Source organism: Dasypus novemcinctus, chromosome 12 (genome assembly GCF_030445035.2).
Source record: "Dasypus novemcinctus isolate mDasNov1 chromosome 12, mDasNov1.1.hap2, whole genome shotgun sequence".
Classification (NCBI taxonomy): Eukaryota; Metazoa; Chordata; class Mammalia; order Cingulata; family Dasypodidae; genus Dasypus; species Dasypus novemcinctus.
Window position 1 is genome coordinate 111303372 of NC_080684.1, and position 19861 is coordinate 111323232.

General features: G+C 50.6%; 1 protein-coding gene across 1 annotated transcript in view; it reads left to right on the forward strand.

Moving 5' to 3' along the window:
- The window catches only part of ZBED4 (zinc finger BED-type containing 4), a 38982-nt gene extending 32567 nt beyond the window's left edge, over positions 1-6415 (forward strand). The window contains exon 3 of the mRNA XM_058308967.2: positions 1473-6415. Coding sequence (XP_058164950.1) covers positions 1767-5222 — 3456 coding nt within the window. The 5' untranslated portion in view covers positions 1473-1766 and the 3' untranslated portion in view covers positions 5223-6415. The remainder of the gene's footprint in view (positions 1-1472) is intronic.
- Positions 6416-19861: the final 13446 nt, after the last annotated feature.

The following is a 19861-nucleotide window of genomic DNA, read 5'->3' on the forward strand; positions in this document are numbered from 1 at the left end:
CAGCCCCTGAGCTCTGCCCGCTCCCTCGTTAACCTTCGAAAGGGATTGCAGATTTATGCCTGTGAGGGATGTTGGTCTGTAGTTTTAAAATCTTTTTCATAATGGAAAATTGACATGGAGAAGAGAACATCAGACTGCATCCAGTGAGCGCCTGTTTGTTGCCCATCGCTACACTTCTGCAGTTGTCAGTGCAGATACCATCTTGTTCGATGTATATCCCTTCCCACCCCTTTCCCTCAAATGCATTATTTTCATGCAAAACCCAGATTTCCTATCACCTGTCAATACTTCAGTGTGCATCTTTGAAACACAGGGCTTTTTCCTTGATCGTAATACCATTTATCCTCTGAGTAATATGTGTACATATTTTTTAAATTTCTCCCCCCTTCCCCCCCCCCCGCAAGTTCTCTGTGTCCATTTGCTGTGTGTTCTGCGTCCACTTGCATTATCCCGTGGCACTGGGAAACCGCATCTCTTTTTTGTTGCATCATCTTGCTATGCGTCAGCTCTCTGTGTGTGCAGTGCCACTCCTGGGCGGCCTGCACTTTTTTCACGCGGGGCGGCTCTCCTCGTGCATGGGGCTTCCCTACTCGGGGCGCCCCTGCGTGGCACAGCACTACATGTGAGCCGCCTTTACCACATGGGGTATCAAACCCTGGACCCTCCACATGGTAGACGGACGCTCTATCAGCTGAGCCACATCTGCTTCCCAATATTTTCTTAAAAGCACCAGATGTGCACTTGGTGTTCACACTTCTCCAATTGTCATCATAAGTTTTTTTAGTTTCCTTTTTTAAAAAATCCAGATCCAGATGCGTCTCTCCGCTTTTCAGGCCCCCTCTTCCTCTTTCCCGTCCTGTGCTGCAGCTTGATTCCAGGGCCTTTGCGTGTGGCCCTTTCCCCCGTGCCGCTTCCTGGGTAGGCGCCTGTGGATCCCACAGCGCGCGCCCGGTCTGCCGGGCGGAGGCTGCGCTTGGGGGCACCTGTGCGTTCTCCGCTGTGCGACGCTTTCCTTTTCAAGTCTCTTCCTGTCAGTGCTGGCTTCCCAATAACTTCTTCAGGTTTGTCTTCCAGTTTCTTGATTTTCTCTTCAGATGGTTTTAATCTGCTGTTTCCCTCATGGTTTTGGGGTTTTTTTTAGGAGGCACTGGGGATTGACCCCAGGACCTCGTACATGGGAAGCAGGCACTCACCCCGATCTCCACCCACTCCCCTACTGTAGATTTTTGCTCTTACCCAGTCATCTATCAGTACAGCTTTTGTAGCTGAATCCATGTCTTTATTTTTTATGTCATCAAGGTAAGGTATTTCCATCGTGTAAATGGATTGCAAAAATGTCATGGGACAAGCTTTTCTATTGTAACATACCTTTATGGAATTTTTTCTGCACATATTGAGACTGATATATCCCTGATAGACTAGATTTGAAATGTGTGGTTTAGTGGAGTGTGTGATTTGATTTCCTTCCACAGGCGGTGCAGAAGGCGTGTGTGTGCGCCGTCAGGATGCAGCGGGCCCTGCCTCTGAGCTGCGCAGTGGGCCCCCACGGCGCGTGTGCACGTCCACACCCGGAGGTGCCGAGCTGCAGAGCCAGGAGGCCGCACGCGCTGCCCTGAGAGGCCGTGCTCCTGGCCTCGGAGGTGCTGGCTGGACCAGGCCTTGAGAGCACGGGCGTAGCGCAGCTCCGCTGGGGCACAGAGCGTTCAGAGCCCTCTGCGTCCTGATGTCGTCACGCAGTGGCCCGGCAGGACGAGTGACGGCCAGTCATGGATGGTGGCCAGGAAGCACGCCCATGCACGGGCAGGGCCTCTGTTCCCGAAACAGTGGATTTCAAGGGAGAAGAGGAAGAGTGTGGCCAGGCCTCCGATCGTGGCCTGGAAAGAATGGCTCTCGAAGGTGAGCAGGGGGACGTGAGGCTCAGGGAGCCGGAGCACGGCCACGGCGCCCCCGGGAAGCACTTCCCTCCCGACGCCGAGGACGACTGCGCGCCGTGGCTCTCGCAGTACAGCAGCACGCTGTACGACGTGGCCATGGAGGCCGTGGCTCAGAGCCTGCTCTCCAGCCGAAGCCTCGGCTCCAGGAAGAAGTCGCCAGCCTGGCAGCACTTCTTCATCTCCCCGCGGGACGGCACGAAGGCCGTGTGCACCTACTGCATGAAGGAGTTCAGCCGCGGCAAGAACGAGAAGGACCTGAGCACCAGCTGCCTCATGCGGCACGTGCGCAGGGCCCACCCCTCTGTGCTCGTGCCCGACAACGGGAGCCTGCGCGGCCTGGCGTCCCCCCCGCCCCTGCTCCCGGCCCCTACCGCTGATGCCGGGGACCTCGGCGCCCTGCTCTCGCCCTCCAAGCTCGTCCAGAAAGTGGCGTCCAAGATGCCGTCCCCCGACCGTGTGACTGAGGAGTCGGCATCCGTCGTTTCTTCTGAAGATGTTTCGTCCGATGTGTCTGTGTCCGAGAAATTCAGCAAAGACGACACCGCGGCGGGGTCGTCTCCGCACCTGCCCAGCGTCCCTTACGAGGACCCCGTCGAGAGCGGCACGGAGAAAGCCCCCTCAGCGGCCAGGAGCACGTGCGGCTCGCGGCGGCGCTCGGCCGTCTGGAAGCACTTCTACCTGTCGCCCCTGGACAGCTCCAAGGCCGTCTGCGTCCACTGCACGAACGAGTTCAGCCGCGGCAAGAACGGCAAGGACCTGGGCACCAGCTGCCTCATCAGGCACATGTGGCGCGCGCACCGCGCCATCGTCCTGCAGGAGAACAGCGGCGCTGCTGTGCCCGCCCTCTACGCGGCCCCGCCCGCGCTGCTGCCCTCTCCCCCGCTCCCCGACGGGGAGCTCGGCGCTGGGTCGTCGCTGCCAGGCAGGCTGCTGCGGAGGCCGGCCTCGGCCTCCTCCTCTCCTGACAGGCTGCCCGAAGAGAGGCCGTCCCGGCCGGGCCCTGGGGATGCGCTTGCCCAGGAGGCGTCGGCGCTGTCCTCGGACGACGTGGGCGGGGCCTCGCCCGAGGAGCAGGGCGTGGGGCTGAGGCCCAGCTCGCTGGAATCGGGCGCTGTGTTCCAGCAGAACAAAAAGGTGATGCGGAGGCTCAAGTCGGAGGTGTGGCACCACTTCTCGCTGGCCCCCACGGACAGCCTGAAGGCCGTGTGCCGGCACTGCGGCTGCGCCATCAGCCGTGGCAGGAAGGGCGACGTGGGCACGAGCTGCCTCATGCGGCACCTGTACCGACGCCACCCCGAGGTCGTGGGCGGCCAGAAGGGCTTTCTGGGTGCGAGCCTGGCCAACTCCCCGTATGCCACCCTGGCGTCCGCCGAGGGCTGCGCCCCCGGGCCGGCCGGCCTCCCGGCTACGGCCGCGAAGGAGAGCCCCGCCATGTTCCCCGCCAGCAGCAAGAAGACCTCGAAGCTGTGGAACCACTTCTCCATCTGCTCGGCCGACTCCACCAAGGTCGTGTGCCTGCACTGCGGCCGTACCATCAGCCGGGGCAAGAAGCCCACCAACCTGGGCACCAGCTGCCTCCTCAGGCACCTGCAGAGGTTCCACGGCGCCGCGCTCTCGAGCGGCGCGGCCGAGGCGGGGCTGCCCCGCCCGGAGGGCCCCGGGCCGCTGAGCCCCGAGCTCCGCGCGGCCCCGTCCTTCGAGGACACCTCTGAAAAGCTCTGTGACTCTCACCCAGTTGCCAAAAAAATCACTAGCCTGGTTGCTGAAATGCTTGCACTTGACCTGCAGCCGTACTCGTTGGTGGACAACGTTGGCTTTAACAGGCTGCTCGAGTACTTGAAGCCTCAGTACTGCTTGCCCTCTCCGTCCTACTTCTCGCGGACGGCCATCCCAGGCATGTACGACCAGGTGCGGCAGGTCGTCTTGGCCCACCTCAAGGAGGCGGAGAGCGGCGTCGTCCACTTCACGTCCGGGGTGTGGATGAGCAGCCCGACGCGCGAGTTCCTGACGCTGACGGCCCACTGGGTGGCCTTGGAGTCGTCCGTGCGGCCTCAGTGTGGCGAGCGCCGCCGCTCGGCGCTCCTGGATGTGTCGCCGGTGGAGTGCGACTGCAGTGGCAGCAGCCTGCAGCGGCAGCTGGAGGGCCGCTGGGAGGCCTGGGTGACCTCCATGGGGCTGCAGGTGGGCATCACGGTCACCGACAACGCCAGCATCGGGAAGGCGCTGAGCGACGGGGCGCGCGCCAGTGTGCCCTGCTTCAGCCACACGGTCAGCCTGGTGGTGAGCGAGGCCATCAAGAGCCAGAGGCTGGTGCAGAGCGTGCTCAGCGTCGCGCGCAAGGTCTGCGAGCGGGTGCAGCGCTCGCCCCGGGCCCGGGAGCGGCTGGCTGAGCTGCAGCGAGAGCACGCGCTGCCGCAGCACCACCTGCTGCAGGACGTGCCGTCGCGGTGGAGCACGTCCTTCCGCATGCTCGAGCGGCTGGTGGAGCAGAAGCGGGCGGTCAACGAGATGTCGGTCGAGTGCAGCTTCAGGGAGCTCATCAGCTGCGACCAGTGGGAGGTCATGCAGTCCGTGTGCCTCGCGCTCAGGCCCTTCGACGCCGCGAGCCGGGAGATGAGCGCGCGCGCCTCCACACTGGGCCAGGTCATCCCCATGATCCACGTGCTGACGCGCAAGGTGGAGGCGCTGGCCGAGGAGACGACGGGCATTGACACCATGCTGCGGGTGCTCAGGGAGGCGCTGCTGAGCCGCGCAGCCGCCACGCTGCGTGACCCCCGGTACGTGTTCGCCACGCTCCTGGACCCTCGCTACAAGGCCTCCCTGTTCTCAGAGGAGGAGGCTGCGCAGTACAAGCAGGACCTGGTCAGGGAGCTGGAACTCCTGACCTCTACCTCAGCCGACGCGTCCCTCAACGGCTGCGCCGCGGGCTCGCCCGACGCGGGCGCGGAGGAAGGCCTGTGGTCGCTCATGGCCAAGGTGAAGAGGGGGGAGCGGGGCGAGCAGGCCAGGCTGCCCGAGGACGTGGTGCTGGCCTACCTGGAGGAGGAGGTGCTCGAGCACAGCTGCGACCCCCTGACCTACTGGGCCCTGAAGAGGCCCTGCTGGCCCGTGCTGGCCGCGCTGGCCGTCCGGTTTCTGGGCTGTCCCCCGAGCACCGTCCCTTCCGAGAAGCTGTTCAGCACACCCACGGAGAGCACCGGCTTTGGCCAGGCCAGGCTCACGATGGAACATTTCGAAAAACTTATCTTCCTGAAGGTGAACCTTCCTTTAATTTACTTCCAGTACTGAACCCGCCGCGCCGGGCCTCTGGCTCGCTCCCTCCGGGCCGTGTTCGACAGCAGATCAGGGATCCCCCGTCCTGGCGCGCTCGCTTCCGCCCCGCGTGATGTTTCCATGTGCCTTATCCCGGCTCTTCAGGCCAGTCCTGGAGATAGGTTTTTTTAAAGAATTTACTAGAAATGGCCTGTCCTGTCGTTTATGAAATGTGATTAGGTTTTAATTCATAACTGTAAATTTTTTTTTTAAGTTGAGGGTTAGAGATTTGTTTTAATAAGACGACAGAAGGCTGTGAGCTATGTCGAGGATTCTATTCTGTAGGCCTTTTATTCACTTATCTACAGACCCTAAATCAGGTACTGAGTAGTAGTTCAGCATTGCTTTAATCGCAGCACAGCAGCGGCTGCACTGCCCGGCGAGGCTGCGCTGAGCGTTGGTAAAGCCATCCTCTGCGGCTTCTCGCAGCCGTCCTTAGAGGATGGCAGGGACGTGAGGGGAGTTCACGTCGTACAGGACCTCACATCTAGAGGAATCTGGTCAAGAAACTGTCCCGTTGACGTGTTTGCATGCAGGTTCTTCGTGGTCGGGTAGCGCGAGAGCCTTGACGCTTCCAGTGAGTTCCTCTGAGGTGTTAGTCACAGTCTGTGAGTTCACGGTGTAGCTGGTGCATAATCGACGCGTTTACAGCAGACCTGGGTCTACTCAGTTTCTGAGCCTCTGATTTACGTATTTGCGCCGTGGAGCTGTCTTCTAAAAATTGCGCACTGACTCCCAGTTTGATCAAATTATGTGTGAAAGTCTTCTTAGAAGAGACGCTTATTAACAGGGAGGACGACTGTGATGTACTACAGCTGTAAGAGTAGCCTTAGGTGTTTAGGAGTTTCTTTTTTAACAGGGAAGATTCAGCCATCATTGGGGTACTTTGGAATCCCAAGGATATCAGAATGAAGTATCGTCATCAGATTTGTTTTACAAAATATTTTAAGAATTTTTGCTTTGAAAAGCTACAAAAGGATTCATTTTCCCATTTCAAACCGATTAAATATTTTGAGTGAAACATGTCACTCATTTGCCTATGATCTTTTAGAAAAGTTGTTTTGTTAAAATACTGTATCTATGCTTAATCTTAAATTTGCATTGACTTATGGTTTAGTGTATTTATAAATGGTGAACTCAGTTTCTGAAATTAAACTTTTTATTTGCAATTTTCTAGTGCTGGCAGACACTGGCTTTTTATTTTTAGGGTCATAAGACAGGCATGCTTTCTGGGGCTCAATGTCTAAAAACCATTTTCGTGCAGCATTTTCACCCAGCTTTAACCCAGAACGGAGCGCAGGGAGGGAGGCGGGACTCTCGCACACGGGAGAGCAGCATGCAGCAGCTTCCAGGCCTGTGTCGAACGTGCGAGCTGCCCATGCCTCAGCAGGCGCCTGCGCCACGCCCGGCCCTGTGTCCTCGGCCTGGTGGCAGGTGCGTGGGGGGGCAGCCAGCGTCCCCAGTGCCCTCGCAGCACAGGTGGGTGGGGCCGGACACTGCAGGACCTTGCCGGTGAGGACGCTGGTGGGAGCCCTTCCTGCCGCTCCCACAGCCCCCACGGTGTCCAGTGAGAGCCCCCGCCCGCCTGGCCTTCAGGGGTCAGCAGTCCTCGGCCTGGTGGGTCACGACGTCAGGGCAGGCTGGAAGGTGTGGTGCGCGTCGCTGACCGCCCCGTGTTTACCAGGTTCTGGTAGTTCTGGCTCCGACAGGCCTGGTTCGCAGCCCGCAGCAGGATCGCGGTGGCTTCCTGGCGAGTGGCCGCAGGCTGTGGGCAGCCCTGGGCCACGGTCCCCGTGTGGCGACGTGGCTTTGCCTGTCGATGCTGCCAGGGGTGTGTGCGGGGCTGGTGGCATCAAGCTCGGAGGGGCTGTGCCGTCTGCGTCTCTTGCCTCCAGCCAAGGCATGGGACTGCCTGCGTGGCCCTGCCATGGCCCAGGCCACGTGGGGCCATGTGAGGATTGGATGGACAACTGCCCTGTGGGCAGAGCCCCGGTCACAGCAGGGACGCCAGACTCCACGTGTCACCAAGTCTCCACGCCTCTGCTCAGCCTCCTCAGCTCCGGGACTTCAGTCACCTTTCCACCAGAAAGGGCTTGTCGCAGAAAGGCTCCCGACCCAAGTCAGTGCCCTGCGGCCTGCCACCCCCTACGGGTGGCCCCTGCTGAGCCTGGCCCTGCCCCCGAGGCGCCACGGCCACCACCTCGCACTTGCCGCCAGCTTCCCTCATCCGTCGAGCTCCCTCACGGCTCTGCTGCCTGCAGGCTCTGCACCGGCCCACCCGGCAGCCCCGGCCCTGGTGGGGGCTGGGGACAGGAAGGAGGGTCTGCGGCCGTGGCCGCCCGGCCGTCCTGGGACCTACTTAGAGCTCTCGAGCCTTGGGGTTTCCCTCTGGCGCGGTCACGCAGTGAGCCGGCAGATTGTGTCCAGCCCTTCAGCAGCAGCAGCAGCCGGCCCCCGCCTGCCCTCCAGGGAGCCTTCTGGGTCCCCGGCCATGGCCACCCGCGCGTGGTGCCTGTGGCTGCCCACACTGCGCTGGGCAGTGAGACCCGTGGCCGGGCACGTTTCCATGATGGACGGGCCTGCTGGCCTCGCCTAGCCTGGCCCTCCCCCGCGTGCGCCCACCTCGTGCTGTTCTTTCCCTTAGAAAAGGGGCTGCGGGGGACAGCCCGGCCCCTCCTGCCAGTCCAGAAAGTCCTCTTTGCTGCGTCCACCCCAGCGCTCAGTCCGTGTTTATCGAAACCGGCCCGGCTGTCCTCGAGTCCCTGACGGCCCCTCGGGGATACAGCACGCGTCACCTGGGAGAGGGGGCTCCAGGTGCAGGGAGCGAATCCGTGCTGCCCCCAAACCTGGGTGAGCAGCTGTCAGCCCCTGCTTCTGGGCGCTGCCCTGAGGAGGCTTCCCGATTTGGCTGGTAGTTTAGCATTCTCGAATAATAAAAATCTCAGGAATTGTCGCACTTGAGTAAATAAATTACCAGTTAAGTGATAATAAACACAGCTGCGTGGGAAGGTACAGTTCCCTTCCCTCCCTGGCCCCTTCCCTAGAGGCGGCAGCCCGCCTCGGGCCAGCTCCCCTCCCAGAACGCGGGTGCCTGACAAGGGGCTGGGAGGTCGCCAGGCGCAGCCAGGGCGGCGGGTCCTGGGACGAGTGCTGGGAGGGGCCTCCAGAGGCAGGTCCGGCGGTGTCGCAGTGTCCTGCAGTACAGCCTGCATAAACGCGGCCAGAGCGCCCTGGGTCCCAGGCTGGGGCCACCCGGCCAGCAGGAGCCCGTGCCCGCGAGCACTTTCCCCTGATGCGCGCTGTGCCCGCCAGCTTGCTGGTGCTCGGGCAGGAGGGGCTGGCACCCCACGCCAGCCCGCAGGACACCAGAGCTCGGGCGTGGGCTGGGAGCTGGGCCTGCAGGCGGGTCCACGGCGCTGTGAAGGCAGAGGGGGAGGAAGCAGGACAGCCGGCCGCCACCAGGGCCACAGAGCCCAGCTGCCCGCTGAGGGCGCCCCCACGGACATCGGGGCTGGCGCGGGACCCCGGCCTGCAGGCAGCCCCAGCTCGAGCGCTGGCAGTGGCCTGGGCTGTGGTGCCCACACCCGCCCCACTCTTGGGCCACCGCCTGCTCGCAGGGCACCTGCCCGTCGCGCCAGTCCTGGCATTGGTCCGGCAGAGGTCCAGGCCTCCAGCGAGCTGGTCCAGTCACCGCACCCCTTCGGCCCTTTTGGCGTGTTCCCGTGTGTCCCTGCCTTCGTGACCTCAGCACTGAGGAGAGCAGGCGTGTACCAGGCCCCTCCGTGGGACTCCTTCAGGCCTCACCACTGGGTTCAGGTCGTGCGTGTACAGGAAGGCCACGGGGGCAGCCACGGCCCCTTTTGTGGCCCGTGCTGGGGCGGGGCGAGGGCCAGCCTGTCCCCTCGCTGCCAACAGGATGGGGCGTCTGCCAGGCCTCTTTCCCTTTGCAAAAGAAAAAGCATTTTGTGTGGAGGGTCCTCATCCTCAAAACTTTAAATTTACTGTTTATCCACACCAGTATGGTGCCTGGTTTCCTTTTTTATGTATGTGTTATGCTCTGTTACTATTGTTTTTCCCATTTTTCCAGATTTGGCCAGTGGGAGCCCCTCATTCGTTGGGCACTCACGTATTTTCGGAAGAGTCTTCAGGCCCGCCTCCTGCCTCCCCTGCCCATCTGGCCCCCGGGCCCGCAGTGGACACCCCTTCACGCACGTTTGCTCCTGCCCACTCCCCTGTCGCTCCCGTCCAGCCCCTCCATCCCTCCAACTTCCTCCTCCAACAAGCCCCCTGTCCCAAGTAGGTTTGTGTGGTCAGCCCCGAATGACCCAAATCCCGCCCACCCCCTGCCTCCTGGACACTCCTGACCACAGTGGGCCTGCCCGAGCCAGCATCCTCCCGCCTGGGCACTGCTTGCCGGCCGTGGCCTCCCCCCTCCCCCTGCTCGGCTCCTGCTGGGCCCACCCCAGGGGTTTCTGGAACGACCACCTTAGCCACGGGCTGCTGGTGGCCACTGTGCCCCCAGGTGCAGCATGAAACGCAGCACAGGGGCGTCATGGTGGAGTCCTGCCTTGACATTGCATTTTACAGCAAAACAGGAAATAGCCAAGTCAAATAACACAAGGAAGAAATAAACCTATAACATGGGGTATTCTGCAAGGCACTTGGATGGTCGTTTTGAAAGCAAATATCTCAGTTCTACCAAATATTTAAAGAAATAATACTTAATTCTAAATAAACTTCCAGAAAATTGAAAAGGAGGAAATACTTCGAAATTCATTTCATGAGGCCAGATTGTCCTGATACCAAAACCTGACAAAGACATTACAAGTAAAGTAATCTGCAAACCAAAATCCCTTAGTAACATAGATGCAAAAATTCTTAACAGAATGTTAGCAAATCAAACCCAGTAATACACACCATGACCTGGTTTATCCCAGGAATACGAGATCGATTTTATACTCAGCAATCATTATAATTCACCATATTAGCAAACTAAATAAAAATCACGTCAATAAATGCAGAAAATACAAAATCCACCCATTCCTGATAAAAATTCTCAACAGACTAAGAAGGGAACTTTGTCAATCTGCTAAAAGACACCTACAAAAACCTACAGATAACATCAGACTTAATGATGAAAGGCTGAATGCTTTCCCCTTGAGATCAGGAGTAAGGCGAGGATATCCACTCTTGTTACTTCTGTTCGGTATTGTACTAGAGATTCTAGCCAGTGCAATAGGGTAGGAAAATGAAAGAAAAGGCAGCCAGATTGGAAACAATGAAAGAAACTACCTTCACAGGTGACATGATCATCTTTGTAGGAAATTTCTGGAATCTACAAAACACACTAATAAGTGAGGTTAGCAAGGTTACAGTATACAAGATCTATAGAAATAAATTGTATTTCTGTATACTAGCAACAAAAAACTTGAAATTAATATTTTTTAGAAATCATAAAGTATCACAATATATGAACTAGTTAGGGATCATAAGTCTTACAATCTCGGTGCAAGGTATAGATGCAGAAAATTACTAATGCTGAAAGAAATTAAGACCTAAGCAAATGGAGGAAAAATAACTGTGTTCATGGATTGGAAAACTCAGTATTGTTAAGGTGCAGATTCTCTCCATTTCAATAAATCCATACAATCACCATCAAAATCTCAGCATGCTTTTTTTTTTTTTTTAATAAATTGACCAGCCAGTTCTAAAAATCATAGGACAATGCAAAGTGTCTTGAATAGTCAAAAGAATTTTGAATAAAGGAGAATAACATTGGGGATTTACATCACCTGCCTTCAGGACCTAATTTATAAATAGCTACTATAATCAAGAAAATAAGGTATTGCTGTAAAGATAGACAAATCAATCAGTGGAACAGAAGAGAGAGCCCAGAAACAGACCCACACAAATAATCACTTGTTTTTTGATAAAGGTTCTAAGGCAATTCAGTGGAGAAAGGAGAGCTGTTTGAACAAATTATACTGAAATAACCAAGTATCTGTATACAAAACCACAAAATCTTTGGTCCATGTCTCACACCACATAAAAAATTAACTCACCAGATCATTGATCTAAATGTGAAACAAACTATAAAATTTCAGAAAAAAACAAAATTTTTGTTATTTTGGGTTAGGCAAGATTTCTCAATACAACACCAAAAGTATAATCCATAAAAGAAAAAATGGAAAAATTAGATTTAAAACAATTAAGGGCTTTTCTACAAAGGAGTTTGTTTTGTTTTGTTTTGTTTTTAAAGATTTATTTTATTTGTACTTATTTCTACCTCCCCACCCCCATTGTCTGCTCTCTTGTGTCCATTCACTGTGTGTTCTTCTGTGTCCGCTTGCATTCTCGGTGGCACCAGGAATCTGTCTCTTTTTGTTGCATCATCTTGCTGTGTCAGCTTTCCGTGTGTGTGGTGCCACTCCTGGGCAGGCTGCACTTTTCACGTGGGGTGGCTCTCCTTGTGGGGCGCACTCCTTGCACATGGGGCATCCCCTATGCGGGGGACGGCACTCCTTGCACGCATCAGCGCACATGGGCCAGCTCCACACAGGTCAAGGAGGCCCGGGGTCTGAACCGCGGACCTCCCATGTGGTGGACAGACGCCCTAACCACTGGGCCAAGTCTGCTTCCCAACAAAGGAGTTTTAAGAGACTGGACAGACAAATATTTGCTAATCATATATCTGCTGAAGGACTTGAACCCACAGTATATGAAGAACCCTTAAGACTGAATAATAAAAAACCAAGCCAAACAGGCAAATGATTTGAACAAATGACTTGAATGCGAGGAGGTGGGGGAGGTGGAGGGGACAGCTCCTCGGGGCAGGAGGGGCCCTGGGATGGGACTCAGGGCATTTGGCCGTCAGCCTGATTTGGGGGATCATGATGGGTGTACACAGACTACTAACGTTGAACTGTGCACTTGAAATAAGTACCGTTTCTTGTGGGGCTGTAATACCTCAATAAAGCTGTTTATTTTAAGTTAATGTCAAAGAGGACGGTGGGAAGACAGTGGAGTAGGAAGCCCTGGAGTCACTGCTGACGCGGCAGGGACGGGCGGGATCACCTCTCTGGATGCTGGGGTCCAGGCGGACGTGGTGCAGCCCCCAGGGAGCAGCAGGGGAGGCCGGTGACCCGTGGCCCCGGGGGCTTCACCCGCCATGCACCACAGCCCCCCGGCGTGGCAGGCAGGCCTGGGGTCTGCAGCTCCGGCTCCGGGGAGGCCTGCTGGGGCCAGGGTGGGCTGGAAGCACCTTTCCTCTGTAATCTGGGGGATGTGGTCTAACCTGGATCAGGCTTTAAATCAGCTCCTTCAGGTCCCGGGGTGGGGGGGGGGAGGTGGCTCCGAGGGCCACCGCTGTCCTGACCCCCTGCAGGCAGAAGCAGCAGGGGGGCTTCAGGAGGCCCGCCTACGTTTTCTTTCTTCTCTAAACACTTAAGGTTACCCATTTCCAGACAAAAACAGTTTGGAAAAGTAACAAATTGATAGCTCTACGACTCAAAAACAACAAACAAAAAACAAACCCAAAAGTGTGGAAGAACTAAATTTCAGAGTTAGAACATAATACTCAAAACGTCCAGTTTTCAACCAAAATTACAAAACACTCCAAGAAAGAGGAAACTATGGCCCATTCACCCGGAAGCATTTGCCAGAAACCATCCCAGGGGAAGCACATCCGTTGGCACCATCTGTCAAAGATTGTAAAGCAGTCCATTTTACATATATGTTCAATGAACTAAAGCAGTCCATATACAGAGCACTACAGGAAATCAGGAAAACACTTTTTTTGAACAAAACAAAGAGATGGAAATTATAAAAGGAATCAAATTTTGGAGCTGCAAAGCATAGTAAAGTAAAACTGACAAGCCTTTACCCAGAGTGACAACAGGAGAGACACAAACAACTACAATCAGGCATGAAAGTGGAGACATCACTACCAGCCTTACAGAAATGAAAAGGATTAGGAGATCATGAATAATTACATGCCAACAAATTAGAAAACTTGGATGAAATGGACAAAATCTTAGAAACCTAAAAATTATCTAATAGTACAAAGAAAGAAATAGAAAATTTCAACAGACCTATAACAAGTAAAAAAAAGTTGAATCAGTAATAAAAAAAAACCTCCCAACATGTGGCTCAACTGATAGAGCATCTGCCCACCATATATGAGGTCCAGGGTTCGATGCGCAGGGCCTCCTGGCTCCTGTGGCGAGCTGGCCCATGTGGAGCGCCCCCCCCCCCCCCCCCGCACAGGAGCGCAGCCCACCCAGGAGTGGTGCTGCCCACACAGAGAGCTGATGCGGCGTGATGACGCAACAAAAAAAAGACACAGAGAAGAGACAATATGAAACAACGAACTAGGGAGCTGAGGTGGAGCAAGAAAATGATCGCCTCTCTCCCACTCTGGAAGGTCCCAGGGGATTGGGTTCCCAGAGTTGCCTAATGAGAATACAACAGACACAGAAAAACACAACAACAAATGGACTCAGAGACAGACAATGGGGGGGGGGGGGGCGAGAAATAAGGAAAACAAAAAACCTCCCAACAAAATAAAGTCCAGGACCTGATGGTGTCACTGTTGAATTCTACCAAACATTTAAAGAAGATTTAAAACCAATTCTTCTCAAACTCTTCCAAAAATGAAGAAGAGGGATTACTTCCTAACTTGTTCTATAAGTCCAACATTACCCTAATTATCAAAGCCAGATAAAGACAGCACACGGCACAAGAAAAGAAAATTACAGACAAATATCTCTTAAGAACACAGACACAAAAATCCTCAACAAAATACTAACAAATCCAAAGGTATATTAAAATGATTACATACCATGACCAAGTGGGATTTATTCCAGGAATGCAACAGTGATTCAATACAAGAAAATCAATGTAAAATACCATATTAATAGGAAAAAACACATGATCATCTCAATTGACACAGAAAAGGAATTTGACAAAATCCAAGATTCCTGATAAATACACTCAGAGAAATAGGAATGAAGGAAACTTTCTCAACATGATAAAGGGCATTTATAAAAAATTCACAGCAAATACCACAATCAATGGTGAAAGACTGACGCTTTCCCCATTAGATCAAGAACAAGACAAGGTGACTGCTGTCACCACTGGTACATTATACTGTACTGGATGTTGTAGCAGAGCAGTGAGGCAAAGTAAGGAAAGGCATCCAAATTGGAAAGGAGCCAGTCAAGTTTTCCCTATTTGCAGATGCCATGATCTTATGTATAGCAAGTCCCAAAGAAAGAAAGCTAGTAGAAAAAGCCAGCAGCTACTAGAACAAATGAACAAATTGAGCAAAGTTGCAGGATAAATGATAAACACACAAAAGCCAGCTGGGTTTCTATATACCAGTAATGAACAATCTGAAAAGGATATCAAGGAAACAATTCCATTTACAATAGTACCTAAAGAATAAAATACCTAGAAATAAATTTAGCCAAGGAGGTGAAAACTTACACACTGAAAACTACAAAACACTGGTGAGAGAAATAAAAGAAGACCCAAATAAATGGAAAGACATCATGGATTGGAAGACTTAATATTGTTAATTCTGCCTAAATCAATCTACAAATTCAATGCAATCCTCATCAAAATTCCAGCAGCCATTTTTGCAGAAATGGAAAAGCTGATCCTCAAATTCATATGGAACTGCAAAGGGCCTGAATAGCCAAAATACTCTTGAACAAAGTTGGAGAACTCACATTTCCTGGTTTCAGACTTACTATAAAGCTACAGAAATGAATAAAGAAACAGACATTGAACAATATGATAGAGGATCTGGACATCATAGACAAAAACAGAACATTACACCCAAATACAGCAGGATATACATTCTGCTATATGATGTACATTCTTCTCAAGTGCACATGGATCATTCTGCAAGATAGACCACATGCTAGGCCACAAAGAAAGTCTCAGTGAATTCAGAAAGATTTAAGTAATACAAAACAATTTCTCGGACCACAGTGGAATGAAGGTGGGAATCTGCAATGGACAGAGACCTAGATTTGGCACCAAGATATGGAAGTTAAACAACACAGAAAAACAGTGGGTCAAGGAGGAAATCTCAACGGAAATCAATAACTACCTTGAAACTAATGAAAATGATAATACAACATATCAAAACTTATGGGATGCAGCAAAAGCTGTACTGAGAGGGAAATTCATAGCCATAAATTCATACAGCAAAAAAAGAAGAGCTAAAATTGAAGAACTGCACAATTGGAGGAATTAGTAAAAAAAAAAAAAAAAAAAAAACACACACAAAAAACTAACCCCAAAGAAAGAAGAAAGAAAGAAAGAACAAAGATAAGAGCAGAACTAAATAGAAAATAAGAAAGTGCTAAAAAAAATAAACAAAACAAAGAGCTGGTTCTTTGAGAAAATCAATAAAATTGACAAACCCTTAGCTAGACTAACAAAGAAAAAAAAGAGAGAAGATGCAAATACACAAAATAAGAAATGAGAAAGGGGATATCACCACAGACCCCACTGAAATAAAGACTATCATAAGAGGATACTTTGAAAAATGATATTCCAACAAGAAATACAATGTAGAGGAAATGGGCAAATTCCTAGAAACAAAGAAGCAGCCTACATTGATGAAAAAAGCTATCAATGATCTCAGCAAACCAATCATAAGTAAAGAGATAGAATCAGTCATTAAAAACCTCCCAACTAAGAAGAGCCCTGGGCCAGATGGTTTCACAGGTGAATTCTACCAAACATTCCAGAAAGAACTAACACCAATCTCGCTTAAACTCTTCCAAAAAATCGAAATAGAAGGAACATTACCTAACTCATTTTATGATGCCAACATTACCCTAATACCAAAAACCAAACAAAAACACCACAAGAAAGGAAAATTACAGACCAATCTCTCTAATGAACCTAGATGTGAAAATCCTCAACAAAATACTTGCTAATCATATTCAACAACACATTAAGTGAATTATATACCATGACCAAGTGAGTTTCATTCCTGGTATGCAAGGATGGTTCAACATAAGAAAATCAATTAATGTAATACACCACATAAACAGAATGAAGGAAAAAAAACCACATGATCATATCTATAGATTCAGAAAAAGCATTTGACAAAATACAGCACCCTTTCTCGATAAAAACACTGCAAAAGATAGGAATAGAAGGAAACTTTTGAACATGATAAAGAGTATATATGAAAAACCCACAGCTAATATCATTTACAATGGTGAAATCCTAAAATCCTTAGAAGATGAGGAACAAGGCAAGGATGCCCACTGTCACCCCTTCTATTTAACATTGTGTAGAAGTACTTGCTCAAGCACTGAGGCAAGAACCAGATATAAAAGGCATCCGAATAGGAAAGGAAGTAGTCAAAATTTCACTATTTGCAGATGACATGATCCTATACAGAGAAAGCCCTGAGAAATCTACAACAAAGCTTCTAGAACGTATAAATGAGTTCGCTAAGTCACAGTTTATAAGATCAATGCACAAAAACCAGTACCATTTCTGTACACTGATGATGAGCAATCTGAGAAGGAAATCAAGAAACAAATACCATTTACAATAGTAAATTTTTTATTTTTTTTGTCTTTTTTTTTTAATATTACATTAAAAAAATATGAGGTCCCCATATATCCCCACCCCCCTCACCCCACTCCTCCCCCCATAGCAACGTCTCATCCATCATCATGAGACATTCATTGCATTTGGTGAATACATCTCTGAGCACCGCTGCACCTCGTGGTCAGTAGTCCACATCATAGCCCACACTCTCCCACGTTCCACCCATTGGGCCATGGGAGGACATACAATGTCCGGTAACTGTCCCTGCAGCATCACCCAGGACAACTCCAAGTCCCGAAAACACCTCCACATCTCATCTCTTCCTCCCATTCCCCACATGCAGCAGCCACCATGGCCACTTTCTCCAGCCCAATGCCACATTTTCTTCGATTACTAATCATTATAGTTCGTGAATAGAATATCGGTAAGTCCACTCTAATCCATATTCTATTCCTCCATCCTGTGGACCTTGGAATGGTTGTGTCTAGACCACATCTATATCAAGAGGGGGCTTAGATTCCACATGGATGCTGGATGCAATCCTCCTGCTTTCAGTTGTAGGCACTCTTGGCTCCATGGTGTGGTGGTTGACCTTCTTCACCTCCATGTTAGCTGAGTGGGGTAAGTCCAATAAATCAGAGTGTAGGAGCTGAAGATTGTTGAGGCTCAGGGCCTGGCTATCCTATGGTCAGTCCAGAGATTCAGATCCTCTGGGTATATATTAAACCCTAGCACCAACTACAGTTCTGGTAAAAGTAACAGGAGAGGCTTGTGAACAAAGATCACATCTGAGTCCAGCTCCATCACACAGAAACACAAACTCCAAAGAAGGGCCAACTGACATGGCAGTGAACTCCATCTGCCATGACCATAGAACCTGTGGGTCTCTGTAGCCCTCAGAAGAACTAATACCCAGGGTTGTATCTACTTTATCTGTCTCTAGGACTCTACTGAGGTGTGCATAAGGGCAACCCCTCTGATAACCTCCTGGCTCTTTTTGAAGACTCATAGCCATATAAACTCATCTGTTCTTTCCATTTCCCCCTTGATTCAGGTCAAAAAGCATCTTTAACTCCTGGTATTATATGTAGACTGAAATATTCTGCTGATCCAAGTTGACCCTTTTATTCAAGGTCATTTTCTAGTTACATCATCAGCTGGTACTTGGTAGTAATCCCTCGGTGCCAGGGAGGCTCATCCCCGGGAGTCATGTCCCACACTGGGGGGAAGGCAATGCATTTACATGCTGAGTTTGGCTTTGAGACTGGCCACATTTGAGCATCACAGAGGCTCTCAGGAGGTAACTCTTAGGCACCCTGCAGGTCTAGGCCTTGTTCTTATTTTGGGTGCACAGGCTCACTAGCATAGTCATTAGTATCAAGGGCTCATTGTTGGACCTTCCTTCATTTTTGGTCTTTGCTGTTGCACTTGGGGGATTGTTGCTGTTCCTTTGGGGCTGTGATAGAGCTCCCCTGGCTAGGAACTCAGCACTCCCTCAGTTGTTGTTTTTAATTGTAGCCACTATGAAGATAACCAAACATTTTTATGCACCCTGGACACATGCCCTGTATAACTCCGTGCCAACCATGTGTCCCCTGTCAATAACATCCCACACCAGTATTCCTCCCCTGCCATTGTTGAACCTCTCTGTGATCCAAAACTTCCTGAAAAATGAAGCCCAATATATTGCCAGGTTCCATTAATAGTAAAATGGAATATAGTGATGAGTTTAAAGGTTAGATATAGAATACATATTAATTTAGAAAAATTACGGTGAAAATAAATTGGAGTATCAAAAAATTTAAAAATGCAAAAGCTTTGTTTTTGTTATTTTGCCTTCCATCTCTGCAATAAATGTTGCCCTGTATGCAAATTGGCAAGGCAACTACTTCTGTCTTTTCCTCAGTGTCTATGTCCTATCTTTTTCTTTTCTTTTTTCTAATTGTTAAGCTTATCTTCACAAGAGTTTTATTTTTTTTTTTAATTTTTTTTTTATTGACTTTGTAATAATATTACATTAAAAATATATATGTGAGGTCCCATTCAACCCCATCCCCCCACCCCCCCTCTCCCCCCCCCAACAACACTCGTTCCCATCATCATGACACATCCATTGGATTTGGTAAGTACATCTTTGGGCACCTCTGCACCTCATATACATTGGTTCACATCATAGCCCATACTCTCCTCCATTCCATCCAGTGGGCCCTGTGAGGATTTACAATGTCCGGTGATTGCCTCTGAAGTACCATCCAGGGCAGCTCCATGTCCCAAAGACGCCTCCACCTCTCATCTCTTCCTGCCTTTCCCCATACCCTTCGTCCACTATGTCCACTTTTCCCATTCCAATGCCACCTCTTCTATGTGGACATTGGATTGGTTGTGTCCATTGCACCTCTATGTCAAGAGGAGGGTCAGATTCCACCTGGATGCTGGATGCAATCCTCCCATTTTCAGTTGTAATCACTCTAGGCTCCATGGTTCACAAGAGTTTTAGATCACAGTAATTCATATATACAATATACAGTATTCCCACATATCCAGTATAAAACCTTTTCCCTTCCACAGCAATAATCTTTTACATATTCATACTATATTTACTGAAACTGATGTACAGATGTTGAGACAACAGCTTTCAAACAAGGTAACATTTGTGTTTACATTGTGGTTTATATTTTAGACTTTATACAATAGTAAATTATAAAATCAAATACCTAGGAATAAATTTAACTAAAGATGTAAGAGACTTATACACAGAAAACTACACAACACTGTTCAAGGAAATCAAAGAAGATGTAAATATATGGAAGAATATTCCCTGTTCATGGATAGGAAGACAATATTGTTACGATGTCTATCCTACCAAAAACTGATCTACAGATTCAATGCAATCCCAATAAAAACACACCATTTTTTAATGAACTAGAAACACTATGAAATTTATTTGGAAAGGAAGGAGGCCCTGAATAGCCAAAGACATATTGAAAAAGAAAAATGAAATCGGAGGAATCACACTACCTGACTTCAAAACA